The sequence below is a fragment of the Diadema antillarum genome, unplaced genomic scaffold (assembly GCF_040938485.1).
Source record: "Diadema antillarum isolate AM-2024a unplaced genomic scaffold, OU_Dant_1.0 seq00001926_RagTag, whole genome shotgun sequence".
NCBI lineage: Eukaryota > Metazoa > Echinodermata > Echinoidea > Diadematoida > Diadematidae > Diadema > Diadema antillarum.
The window spans coordinates 141,725-155,031 of NW_027272589.1; the positions used below are offsets into that span (position 1 = coordinate 141,725).

Genomic DNA, 13,307 nt, shown 5'->3' on the forward strand with positions numbered 1-13,307 from the left:
TTGGTGGAGATGAGAATTGGGCTTTTAACTTTCTGCGTGATACCAAGAAACCACTTATGAAATAATACAGAGCATACTATACGATTCAAAGTTTACATGATGAAAATGGTTTTGGAATGGCTGAGACATCCAAAAACAAGGCAAAATCCTAATAATAGGTGGGTCCCACTTTTTATCAGGATTGCTCTGTTTTTGGATATCTCAGCCATGAAATGAAAATGAAAATGAAATTTCAAGACCAGTGTCCCTCAAATACACGTTGAATCCCTCTTGGAATTACATACTCTTTCATATTTCAAAAGAGGTTTCTCATCTCACCAAAAAGTGCTAGAAACCTAAAGTGTCGTCTTAACCAACTCTGTATGATTACTTTAAAGTATGACTTTTTTAGGGAGTGTGACGTCAGTATCAGGTGACTCAGGGTTCATGCTGTCACACCGTGTGGACTTGCATCCAGACTCCGAGCACATAGGACTCGATGTCGCTCTCGTTTTCCCCTCGAACGATACGGAACATCCCGTCCTCACCCCAAGAGCGCCCCCAGGAGTTGGCAACAAGCTATGAAGGAATGGATACAGGTGGCGAAACCAGGAAAAAACAAAAACAAAGGAAGAAAGAAAAATGAATCAAGTGACATGTGTTCAATTACTTGGTAATAGGTGATGTTTAATCATGTCCCCCAATAGACGAACGGTGAGGAGATGCTCACTCATTTATAAAAACAAAAGAAAACGAAGCACAAAACCAATCGAAATATCAAAGTATGTCTTCACTTTTGAAATAGTCATGTCATTGACGTTGTCATAGAACAGCGTTGCGTCTACGACGTTTCCTGACATCGCAATATTGAATGCTAAAAGGTAAAAAGTAAAAAAAAAGTGGGAATTTACCATACAGAATTATTGGCTCTCTCAGTTATTGTTTAGACATAATGCTAAAACCTAAAAGTACTAGAAATTAATTTTTTCGTGGTTCGCTTTTCATAGACCAGAAAAAATAGACCAGAAAAACAATTTTCGTTCGAACTTCAGGAACCTCGCTGAAAATAGGTAGCCCTACCTATAAAAATGTCAAAAAACAGACAGATTAGATTTGCAATAATCGTATTTATTTTGAATGCAAATTCACGTTACCCAGTATTTGATCGGTCGACGCGGGTCAGTTTCATCGACGCCCCAACCCACTATCTTGACGGACAACCAGCCCGCTTGGTTCGGGTCGGACTCGTCCCCTGCGACGGTGGATTTAATGTGCCTGTACACCCCGGTCCTGTAGACGAAGAAGTCCTTCTTCACTTTGAAAGTCGCTGAAAAGCACAAGAAAGTAGAAATAAAGCCGATTATATAAAGGGCAGCTCGCCGGGGTAGAGCAATGGGTTTAACACCATAGAAAGCTAACAATGATAAGAAACAACAACAACAGCATAAATCACTGACACTGATGAGGAAAACAATTTTGCGGTATACATTATGTGTGTGTTGTAGTTAAAGGATCAACAACAACAACAAAAAAAGAGAAAATCGACACGACAACAACAGCTTAGCAACAATAAACAATAACGACAAAGTGTACTTGGGAACATTCACTTTCTCGAATATAATTATGTTGTGAAAAAATTCATTCTGAGAGCCCCTCCCCTTTGCTTTAATTTATTTATTCATTTATTTCTCAGACAGAAAGAAACCTCCAACTGTGACAGTGTTGCATTACGCATATTGATAATAAATTTCCTGGAAATGTCACATGTAAAGTCTGTGGGAGTAACAATTATCTTTGAGGCAACAATGCCTCGATTTTTGCTTATAAATGATGATGATAATAATAATGATAACAAAAAAAAGAGAAACATAAAAAATTGTTAGCCTTAGAGTGCACATACTTCAAAATGCCTTACGCGTTTCTAGTTTGTAAAGTGTATATTCGTTTCCTGCGCTGCATACTAAGTAATAACTTGATATGGAACAGTACCTTGAACAGGTCCATTTCTGTAGATTTCCTGCATTATGTCGGACTCCTGTAGGGGAAACATGAATAGGATTGTGACATAAGTGAATTTACGTTATGTATATATATATATATATATATATATATATATATATATATATATATATATATATAAAGGCAGAAAACTGTGTCTTGAAGGTGTTTCCCGTACAGATACCAACCAATCATCATTAAAAGAGTTTAAAGAACTCTTCATGTACCGACACTTTTAACTTCACACAGTTTGATACATTGCGGATATGCAATAATGTGAAGATTTTGTTTTCATTCATTTCACGAACATCTGACTGATGGAGAGATAAAAAATCTTTTTATGTCTTGGCCACACGACAGTTTGATGCAGATGCCTATTCCTCTTTAGGGTCCTAGACGTGATAATAAGCTAATAATAACATATGCTTTCATCAGTGGTGTTCTTATTCACCTACTAGCATCTGCAATAAACTCTTTTTCAAGGAATATTAAACTGTGTTTCCTAAAAGCACCTTTGTGCTACATGACATAATAAGATATCGCGGTACACCCAAATAGATTTTAAAAAAAGAGCAAAAGCGAAGAGAAGAAAGAGAAGACAAAAATGAGTAACATCACAGGGTAGTAAATATTTCACCTTAGGGGCGATAACGTATGGGGGCGTGGACCGAAGGTAGGCCGACGTCACGCCCCTTTCGGGACATGGGCTCCAAACGTAAGGTTTGCGACACGGGAGCTGATCCATCTCGGTGTCCTCGGACATCCCGCTCCGGTAGGGGTAGCATTCTTGAGATGGGAGCCTAATTTCCCCCGACGAATACCCCAGAAGAGAAAGCATGGCAGTTACTCTACATCATTGGCTGCCATTCAATGCCATTGTAACAAACTTGACTACACAGACAGATTACTAGACTTGCACAAACACCAGAACATCACGTAATGGGAAAGAACAATCCTCCTGAAACCTAGTGCAATGATATCACTACATGTTATTTAGAACAAATCAATTTTCATGACAAGCGTCCTGAAGTGAGACTATTAAAGCCAGCATTCCAAACGTTAGCGGTTAGGATATCCTTTGTCCTGCACTTTTTTTCATCATACATTATGATATTTATATACCAAATGGGCGGGGATAGCAGTCAAAAAGCTTTGATGAAGGCGTAAATGCGATAAGCAACTTTAATAAAGAATCTGAATCTTCACGTAATATCACATAACAGAGAGAAATTTTCCCTGTCTGATTTAAGGTTCAGTCATTTTGATCATCAGCGCCAAAGTGAACATGGAGAAATGAGCCCTATTACGGATAGCTCCATCACAATACATCAATAAACAGAACACGTTACCCCGTTCTGCGTATAAACCACCAGGCGCGATCCAGGTTCCCGCCGCCGCACCCTAGCTGACCCTGGACCCGGTTGCAGGAGAGCAGATGCTGGGCAGATAACCGGATACGCTCCCTTCCCTCCGACTGAATAGCTAACCTGTCGGATGCCACACCTGCGATCCAGGGAACGATTGTTTTCAGATAAAAGCCATGCATTTTCTATTTCTCTCTTTTTTCCAGCCCCCCCCCCCCCCCATCTCTCTCTCTCTTACACGGACAACATAACCTTACTGAAAGTTCATCTTGTAGAAAAAAAAAAACAGGGACAGAAGCTCCTGATAGCGCCGGTAAAGTTTGGAAAACGAATATTATTGTCAAAGGGAACTGTTATTGAGATTTTGGAGTCCCTTTCATGTTTTCACAGCTACAAGAAAAGGAAAAGCGGAAACGGAGTAAAAACAACAATAAAAAGACGGAGACGAAGAAGAACAACAAGCAGAAAGTATAGGCCTTACACAAACAGCAGTGAGTGAAAACGGCGATTTGATCGCTTTGGGGTGGGTTTCTTTGATTTTGCATGTAATGAGTATATTTTTACTCCTGTTGTTAAATCACATCATGATTAATTCCAGGCTATTTCTTCTCATTGTGCTATCTGATATAGTCTGATATGGTTCACATTTACTGTGCTCCATAATTATTTTGCTAACAAAAAGAATGAAAGAGAAAAGCCACATAATTGAATCTGATAAGTTTAAAACTTTCCTCTAACTTTGAAGCATGATACCTGATTACTATGCGACATGGTCTGTATAGCTTCCATGTCTTGTAGGCCCATACAAAATCACATCCCTCAACGGATCCTCGTATGTAGCCGAGGTTCCGTGACGTCACACATCATTGACACTCGCCCGCCTGAGGGCCACAAAAGCAAAAACACCGCAAGACGCTGCAGACAATAATTATGTAAGCACTAGTACGTGTACAAATAACACTAAGCTACAGTCATACTAGAGTGTAGGCATGTATTGTGTTGGGACCTGCACTATATTCTCGATGTTTTGGTCTGCTATTTGGTTTAATTCTCAATGCAGAAAGTCGATATGAAATTTCTAACATCGTGTTAATTGGGACTAGTCTGAGCTGAGGGTGAGCACCGTGACTGTGTTTGTACGTATTTTCTTTCCATTTGGATAATCCAGATAGATCTACAGATTGCGTAGATCCAAGATGAATATGAGTTATCTCTAATAGACTCACTTGTCTTGTGTATGGCGCCTGGTGTAATTGCGTGCTACTTTCATTCTAGACATTTTGCAATTGTTCTCGATTTAGAGAATGTGGAGATTAAGAGATATTTCTAGTCGGAATTGGTCTGCCGGTAATCACCTTCCAACCCATGTTTGTTTTTCTTTTCGCCTGGATCACTAAGCCTACGTGTATTTCGGACACTGTCGCTGGCTTCATGGCGAGGGCGCTTTTGCTATATTCAGTACTTTATATCGACCAGCTCACTCTGCAACCTCTTTTGTCGTCGTTACAGAGGGAGTTAATATTCTAGGAAGCAAAAAAATATATATATAGCAGATGGTCTGGAAGCTAGACTATACTCTTTGCTGTGTTTGGAACGTACATGGGCCATCCCTGTGGAAAGAACACAGTGTCCAACAGTGTGCTCTCAATATGCTCACATAGTCGACTGTGTGAAAACGCTCAAATTCAACAGTGTGAAATGATTTCACAGTGTGATGTGCTTTTTCACAGTGTTCCCACAGTAGTGCTTGTTTAATACCGTGTTCACTATGTTAAAAAGCTCAAATTCAACTATGTGAAGAGATTTCACACTGTGTTCACAAAATGTTCACACTGTGTTTCACATATTTCTTTTTTCACACTGTGGGACACTGTGTTCTTTCCAGCAGGGACTGTGTCTTAGTGGATAAGGCCATGTACTCTCATTTGTTAGGTCCCTGGGTTGAGTCCCGTCGCTGGTAGCACTGCAGGAGGTGCAGTGTCCTCTAAAATAGGCAAAGCGTTTTATCCTTCCCTATTGCCTGGCCTTTTCGGAGGAGACATGCAACTAAGCGATCTGTCCTGTTGCTGCTTTCTCAAAGGCACCGAGGTGCTTCCTTTGGTAATCACGTAAAAATACATTCAAACACACACACACACACACACACACACACACTTCCTTTCTTTCTTCCCCAAATAATCTTTATTTGATTACTGTCATTTTACACTTAATTTATCGTGAAAGTATACAAGCAATATGATATTAGCAATAAATAGAAATCAAATGAAGATTATTGAAAAAAACAACAAAATAAAACGTAATTACTGTAGTCGGGTGAACCGAAAATTCTAACATACATCTTGAATTTGTTCACGAAATTACACGCGCGTACACACACACACGCACACGCACACACACACACACGCACACGCACACGCAAACACACGAAAAAACATAGTCTAATACAAACCTACACCCCCTCCCCATCCCTATGCAGTCCTATATAGGGTTAACCGCTCACATCCCAATCCTACACTTCAATAAATCACATTGAATAAGGGGGTTCAATTGTGTATTCAAACGAATAAGTTATGTTGAATGAAGAAGTTCCATAATGTATTCAAACACACACACACACACACACACACACACACACAAACACTCACACTCGCGTGCACAAGACTCTACATGTAAATTGAGATGGGCAGTTAGATGAGAGAGGTGGGGTGGGGGTCGTTTTAGTACATAAAATTCGACTCACTCGTAGTGGATATCGCCCAGGAGCTTCCACAGTTTCCTTGATCCATCACTTCGCCTATGAGGCCACCCCAGCGATCCCTGGCATCGAACGACTTCGGCAGGGCACCGCTTTCGCCATCGAACTCGACATTGATCATGGAAGCGAAAGCCGCCTGGGGAGAGAAGGTGCCCAAGCGGTATCGTACCCCATCTTTCTGCGTGAGCCCCCAGAGAAAGGAGTAGTTACTGGAGCGCCATCTGAAGAAGAGGGACAGATAAAGAGAATACAAAAAGAGAAAGAAAGAGGGAGAGAGAGATATGTATTGAGAGATAGATAAAGTGTGTGTGTGTGTGTGTGTGTGAGAGAGAGAGAGAGAGAGAGAGAGAGAGAGAGGGAGAGAGAGAGAGAGAGAGAGAGCGGGCGGGTAGACAGACAGGGAGTTGCAATGTTACTAGGCAACATCCGGCATCAAAATATAAAGTACCAGTATAGCAACGTAGTTAACTATCAACCTTGCTGGAAAGAACACAGTGTCCCACAGTGTGTTCACAATGTTTTCACATAATGTGTATTCGACTACGTGAAAACGCTCAAATTTCACAGTGTGAAGATGATTTCACACTGTGGTGTTGTTTTTCACATAGAGATTACATAGTGACGTTCTGTTTCACACTGTAAATTGATTATACACAATGAGTTCACAATGCTAAAACGCTCGAATTGAACAGTGCGAAGAGATTTCACACTGTGTTTCACATTGCGTTTCACACTGTGGGACATTGTATTTTTTCCAGCAGGGAAAAGGACAGAACAAATAAACAAACAATCAATCAAACCCTCGAACAAACAACAAAAAACAAACAAACAAACAAACAAACGCACCAACAACACCAAACAAACATAATAAACAAACAGATAAGCAAACAAACCAAACAGTTGGCATATCAATCTGAGTGGGTATTATGGAGTTTGACTTCTCAAGACCGACTCGACAGACGTGAAACGGGATATGTAAGCAGTTAAGGGTGGGATGAAGTATAATCAAACAATGAAGAGGCACACATTCTCCAAACATGTGCTGGTATTCATACATGGACAGGAAAGACGAATTAGGCAGGGACATTCAATTATCACGCATCTGACTATAGTTAATAAGCAAGCCTACCCAAAGTTCCCGTAGTTAATGTCGTTGATGACGTCGCTCTCGACGAGGCAGGAGTTTTCCTCACAGACGAACTCGGCGATGCCGTCCCCCCGATCACGACACATACTGCAAAGGACAAGAGTTGACTCAACAATTAAGACATTATGTTACCTAACATACACAAGAACAATAATAAACTGAAAACAGATGTATTTCCACTAAGTTCTGAAAGGCAGTCGTGTGTGTGTGCTGGAAAGCTGAGATTAACATTACTGTATTAAAGTAAACCCAATTCAAAACAGAAATGAACTCAACAATCGTTGACTTTAAAGATATCAGATCAAGTCTGTTGTTTCCTTTCAATTATTTTAAGTCCCCTGTTTGCAATCGATGGTTACATGATTACTGTGAAGCAAAGGTAGTTCGCGTAACTCAACACCAACATCTCACACCTTGGAAACTTATTGGCATCAAAAATTGAAAAGAGAAGTACTGAGACGATCAAGAGAGGTCCTGAGTAATATATTTTTCTTTTGTTTCTTTCATCTCTCTTTAAAATTCTCCGAAAAAAAAAAACTGGTGTGAGCCAAACGTTAGACCTACACGCTTGAAAAAAAAAGCAACAAAGAATTATTTGAAGATCTATAGTCATCATTACTTACCATCGGTTGCAGTTGATTTTGATCGTGTCTCCTTGATTGTAGGTCACCCCATTTGAGATACAGATATCTGTGAAAGGGGGCGGAAGATGGACGTACGGTGTAATTATCATGAACTGTGATTAGATTTTTGTTTGTTTAGTTTGTTTGTTCATTTCCATCTGAGAAGATGGCTGGATAGCCCATATTCAGCTAGGTTAAACTGGTCTTCCATGGGGTCCAGTTGGATGTGAGGTGGGACCACTTCACCGGGTTAAACACCTTGCTCTTTGCGACGAATGAATGAAGCGGGATCTTTTACGTGCATGAGTTGTTACTCTCTCATACACGGAACCTCCATTTTATGTCCTATCCGAGGGACAGAGTATTTTGCCTCTTGCTAGAGGGGACGGTATGCTTACACACAACATTGATCAGTCCAGACTCGGGTTCGAACGCGGGCCGCGTGATCGTGAGGCAGACGCGCTACCGACTGAGCCAACTCACCGCCCTGGTGATAGATACTATGTATCTTAAGATCCCTAACTGGTCAAGAACTGTTATAAGAGCTAGAAGACTATTATCAACATCAACTTGAGGAGCAAAGATAAGATGTGCATTACACCTTTAAGTGGAAAATGTGTTCTCCAGTTGTTTCCTGCCAGCTGCTGCACGCTCTTTCACACGTAATGCTGCGTTTACACCATGTTCCCGGCGGCCATGGCAGTCACGTTTCAGGCCACTGTGGACAAAACGGGATGGACGTGGGGCAACGCGGTGAGACAGGATAGGCAAACGTGACAGGCCGTGATTGCCGTGGATGGTGTGTCAGATTTTCAAACGGTCAAACAAATTTGTCACGGCAATCCCGGTGCTATTAAAGAGGAACCTTGTATGCCGTAATAAAACGGGCTGAACGCAACAAAATGCGACTGCACGTAATAGGTACGTACACTATTGTATGAATAGAAGCAACAAAACTTGGAGGCGGTCCGTAGCGGGACGCGACGGAAAATATTGATGGTTTACACACAGAGAAATTAGGGTTCTATTAGGGTTCTTATTTGCACCCTACGAGCAAATCTAACTAAGTGGCACCTTATAGGGTTCGGGATGGATGTAGAGGTGCAAATCCGAACCCTAAAGGGAGCCAAGTCTTAAGGGTTCGAATTTGGAACCATTCCATAGTCTTTCCCGAAAGCTGACATGTGGGTGTTGAATGGTGTTTGCTTAAAATGCCACACTATTTTCGGATATTATCGTATATTTTTATTTGAAAATATAACTATACGTTGTTAAAGAGTAACAGTGTCATCAGTAATACTGTACTAAAAAAAATTACTACTTGAATTAAACATTTGATTTTCTTCTCGCACCGGGATCAAGAATATCATTTCAATGACGTTATCATAGAGAGAAAGCAAACGAGTACACGTACACGTATTATGCGTGCACGCGTGAACCGTTGAGCACTTGGTCAATGGCAAAGCTAAAATCGCATGCGCACGCCACGCCGTAGGTCGCGCGGTATACGTACGTGCATACTACCGACGTTCCTCGTTTGGAATGGACAGACGACCGTGAGGTTGGGATGATGAATTAATCTTTTTGATGAGCCAAACGTTGTGAGTACATAATTGTACTGTAATTCCGTTGAAAATATTTCACAGTAATCGATGATATGTGTGAATTATGCTCATAGAATGCTGAGTGGTGAAAACTGATGCGAAAGAGTTGTATCGAGGTACATGTGTACTAACATGTCAGAAGTGCGATCATACATACAGTAAAGCATAGCGAATAAGTCAATGAAAGTGCACGTTAATACAAAAAGCCTCGACCAAGGTACTAACTACGACCAACAGCCCCATATGCATAGCGTAATTACGCTATACGTATGGGGCTGCTGGACGCAGCTACCAAGGTACGTACGTAAATAGGTGACCGGATATAGTCGCATCATTTTCGATAATGGGAATTATTACGTTTGAGCCGAGTTGAGGCTCAGTTGGATATTATTGGTTTCTGTGAAGTTGACAGAAAGAACGATGTAGGCATGTATGATGTGCCTAATGAAGAAAAATAGTGTTCCTGGTTCATTTAGGAGAATTTAAGACATGTATGAAGATTGAAGTCAGAAAATTTAGGTTGGCCTTGACTCCTTGTTGTCTATCAACGAAAATAGAATGTGTGTTTATAAATTAGCAATGCCATAGTCACAGAGCATAAGCAATGATACACGATATGTGAATTTAGATAATATCCACTGGAGAAGTTGCATGTGCTAGACATGACATAAAATAAGTCAGACAAACAAGGTATGTAAACGGTAAATCACTTCAGAAGTACAAATACTTGATCCCATACTTTAGCAGGTAGATATTCCAATATTGATTGTATGTTGAACTTTGTTTTATTCAATTACAGGTTGAACCTTGCTGATCCATGCTGATGCATGGTGTTAGCTTGGTCTCATACTGGGCCAAAGGGACCTGTGTTTGATTGATTATTTATCATCGAGTTCACTATGCATGAAGTTCAATAATGGTCTTCACGATGAGTGATGCAGGTCAACCTCGAGAGACTGGTGAACCATATAGGATGCCAGAGCTGGAGATGGAAGATGTTCAGGATGTCAATCCTGGTTCCTCGTTGAGTCAGTGTGGAAGCCATGCCAGTTGTTCTGAGAGTGATGGCCAGAAGGGCATACTATTTGGCAGCTGAAGCAGCTGCTATAGAAATGCATCAAAAACTAGAGCTCGAGGAGTTTCGACTTTATGCAGCGTAAGATGAGATTAGCTATGAAGACCATGCTGCAGGTTGCTGAAGCAGAGGAGCAGATATACCTTGACTACGAGAACAAGAAGTTGGGAGTCGGCTTTCCTGTGAAAGCAGAGGATGAAACCTTGCTGTACCCAACTGAATGCGCCAACCAACCAGTACACACGAGTGCACCGATTTCCCTGACTAGAGAAGTAGCAAAAAATTTATTTTCAAATTTTCTTTGACTTTTAGCAGATATAGTGCAAAAGCCAATAAGATCATCAGCATCATGTAGTATCCCTGAACCAGGTTTGATGAAAGCCCATCAATTTTTCCGTAGATACATCCGTACAGACCGGGAGACAGACAGGCAACCTGAAAACATATGCCTCCGGCACCATTCAGGGTGGAGGCATAATAATGAGACTCCTATATGTCATGTATGTTTAAACCATATAAAATTTGAGACGGGCCACATTGAACCCCCCCCCCCCCCCCCCATTAGAATTGCTAAACACCATGGCTCTAGAAACATCTTTCCATTTTAATCCAGAAAGTAATCACCTCCCTGTTTTTAGCCGAGGGTGAGAATAAAGCCACTCCATGAAATGAAGATTAGCATTTTTTTTTTTTGCAAAATATATGTGAAAATGTCTAATTTCATAGATAACAGTAACTATTTATTCTGTCTTCTAAACTGTTGTCAGGTTATTCCCTTTCTTAGAATGCACTGGCCTTGAATATTAACAAGAATACTCTAAAGAAATATATAATAGAAAAATACAAGAGAACGAACTTGCAAATTACAAATTTAAACACAGTCTAAAGAGAACTTGACTTCTATTCATTTTTATCTTTTTTTTTGGGGGGGGGGGGGGGAGGGTGGATTATGGATGAAAATATGAATCTGCTAATGGATATGAAATACTCAAAGTATGCTTTCCATTATATTTCATACTAGATGGGGATAGTTTGTATTGTTCATATTTTAGTTATTTCTTCACCATCGATAGCCTCAGTGCTTCAACAACACATGCACACTTTGAATTGATTGTTTAAGTAGGGAACCAAAAAAAAAAAAATAAGTCGCCTGCTGTTTTTTGTAGTAGACAGCCACACAATGTATGTCAATTTTGGGCAATCTCTGGCAATGCAATGTCATAAGTGGAGTTGCTTTGTGACACTTGACAAAAGCATGATTTTCTCACAAACCCTTTATGTATATAAGGATTGAAAAATAGAGTTTGTTCCAAAACCTGAGAAAGCTCAACATATCATATTTACTTTTTTTTGCATATAAAAGAACACTGGACTTCACTCTTTAAGAAGGCAGAAACTATTATCATTGCCCTTACATACGTCAGTGACTTGTCAAGGAAATGTGCATGTTTTTCCTAAAAGAAAAAAAATGTGAAATTCTCTTTAGGTTTTCCTTGAATTGTTCTACGCATGTGACATCATAAACTCTTCTCACTCTGCTGCGACTGCACAAATGATTTAAAGATTATTAACTTTTGAACTGAATGTCCGCTTTTCATTTTTTTTTCTGATGTGTTCTAATAGTATAAGCCAGTTCGGGGTACCAGTTTGAGCATGTGCAGAAAAAGGTCATTTGTACCGAGAGACAGGTTGGTTTTTTTAATTTCACTTAGATAAGCATCTGTAATGCTAGGATTATTCATGGAATCCTTATAAATGGTGCCTGCCTGTACATCCACTTGACAGCAAGCCTGGTATTTGGCAATGTTAACACACACAAAAAGTTTGTTAACATATTCAAGACAGCACTTAATAAAATAGATGATTCCCTAAGTGTTGATTGACGAACCATACTGGTCACTTCATCTACACTGGTTAGATTCATTCTTTGTTTGAATATGAGTTCCATAAATGGCTATGGTGGGCAAGCTGCTGCATTATGTCACTTTGCATTGAGTGAAGTGCCTAACCAACTGAGAAAAATGAGAGGTCATTTGTACCTATGTGCACATGAGCTATCTCCGGACTGGCTTATTGCTGCGCATTCACTCAATCCACATGTAGGTCTATATGAAGGTGGACTTGCCCTCTAACTCTGATTATAATTTCAAGCTTTCTTTATTTAAAGTAGGTTGTATAAAGTGCTGATATATTTGTGTAAGGTTTAGTGAAAATTAAGTGTTAAAATCAAATAATTGGAAGAGTTGTGAGACTGTAACATCAACACTTGAGATAATTCTCATGCATGATCATAAATCTCTGTAAAATATTGATGGTAATAGTAATAATGATAATAATGATGATAATAATAATAGGATTAATAATGATGATAATAGTAATAATAATATATTTTTCTCATGATCATTATGCTTGTGATGGTGCCAATACCAATACCTGCTTTATAAATGTGAAAAATCGACTGCTCTTTACAATATTTTGAATGTTGGGGCTAAACTGCATACATTGTGTAATTATATTTATGGTCTACTGAGTACAATGTGCTTCTTGTTTCCATCGCTTGAAAAAAAACAAAAACAATGTATCAAAAAAAATTGTTTTTAAACTTGTCTCACTGAAGACATATTCCTTCCTCTTTATGTCCAGTTTGTCATACCACTGATTGGTTAACCTTATTTTCCCTTTCTGAGGTAACATTAATTTTTCTGTGGAATTGTTAATGTTAATTTGATGCAATGAAAAGTGTTTTCAGATGTGCTATTCTG

At 39.7% G+C, this 13,307-nt stretch overlaps 1 protein-coding gene across 1 annotated transcript in view; it reads right to left on the bottom strand.

The window, feature by feature from the left end:
* Window positions 1-432: 432 nt before the first annotated feature.
* LOC139713215 (uncharacterized peptidase C1-like protein F26E4.3) overlaps window positions 433-13,307 on the bottom strand; it is a 33,860-nt gene continuing 20,985 nt past the window's right edge. Inside the window, exons 3-10 of the mRNA XM_071624962.1 lie at window positions 7,867-7,933; window positions 7,226-7,330; window positions 6,082-6,317; window positions 3,327-3,480; window positions 2,615-2,777; window positions 1,969-2,014; window positions 1,134-1,306; window positions 433-558 (exon numbers count right to left, since the gene is read on the bottom strand). Of these exons, the coding sequence (XP_071481063.1) occupies window positions 433-558; window positions 1,134-1,306; window positions 1,969-2,014; window positions 2,615-2,777; window positions 3,327-3,480; window positions 6,082-6,317; window positions 7,226-7,330; window positions 7,867-7,933 (1,070 nt within the window). The remainder of the gene's footprint in view (window positions 559-1,133; window positions 1,307-1,968; window positions 2,015-2,614; window positions 2,778-3,326; window positions 3,481-6,081; window positions 6,318-7,225; window positions 7,331-7,866; window positions 7,934-13,307) is intronic.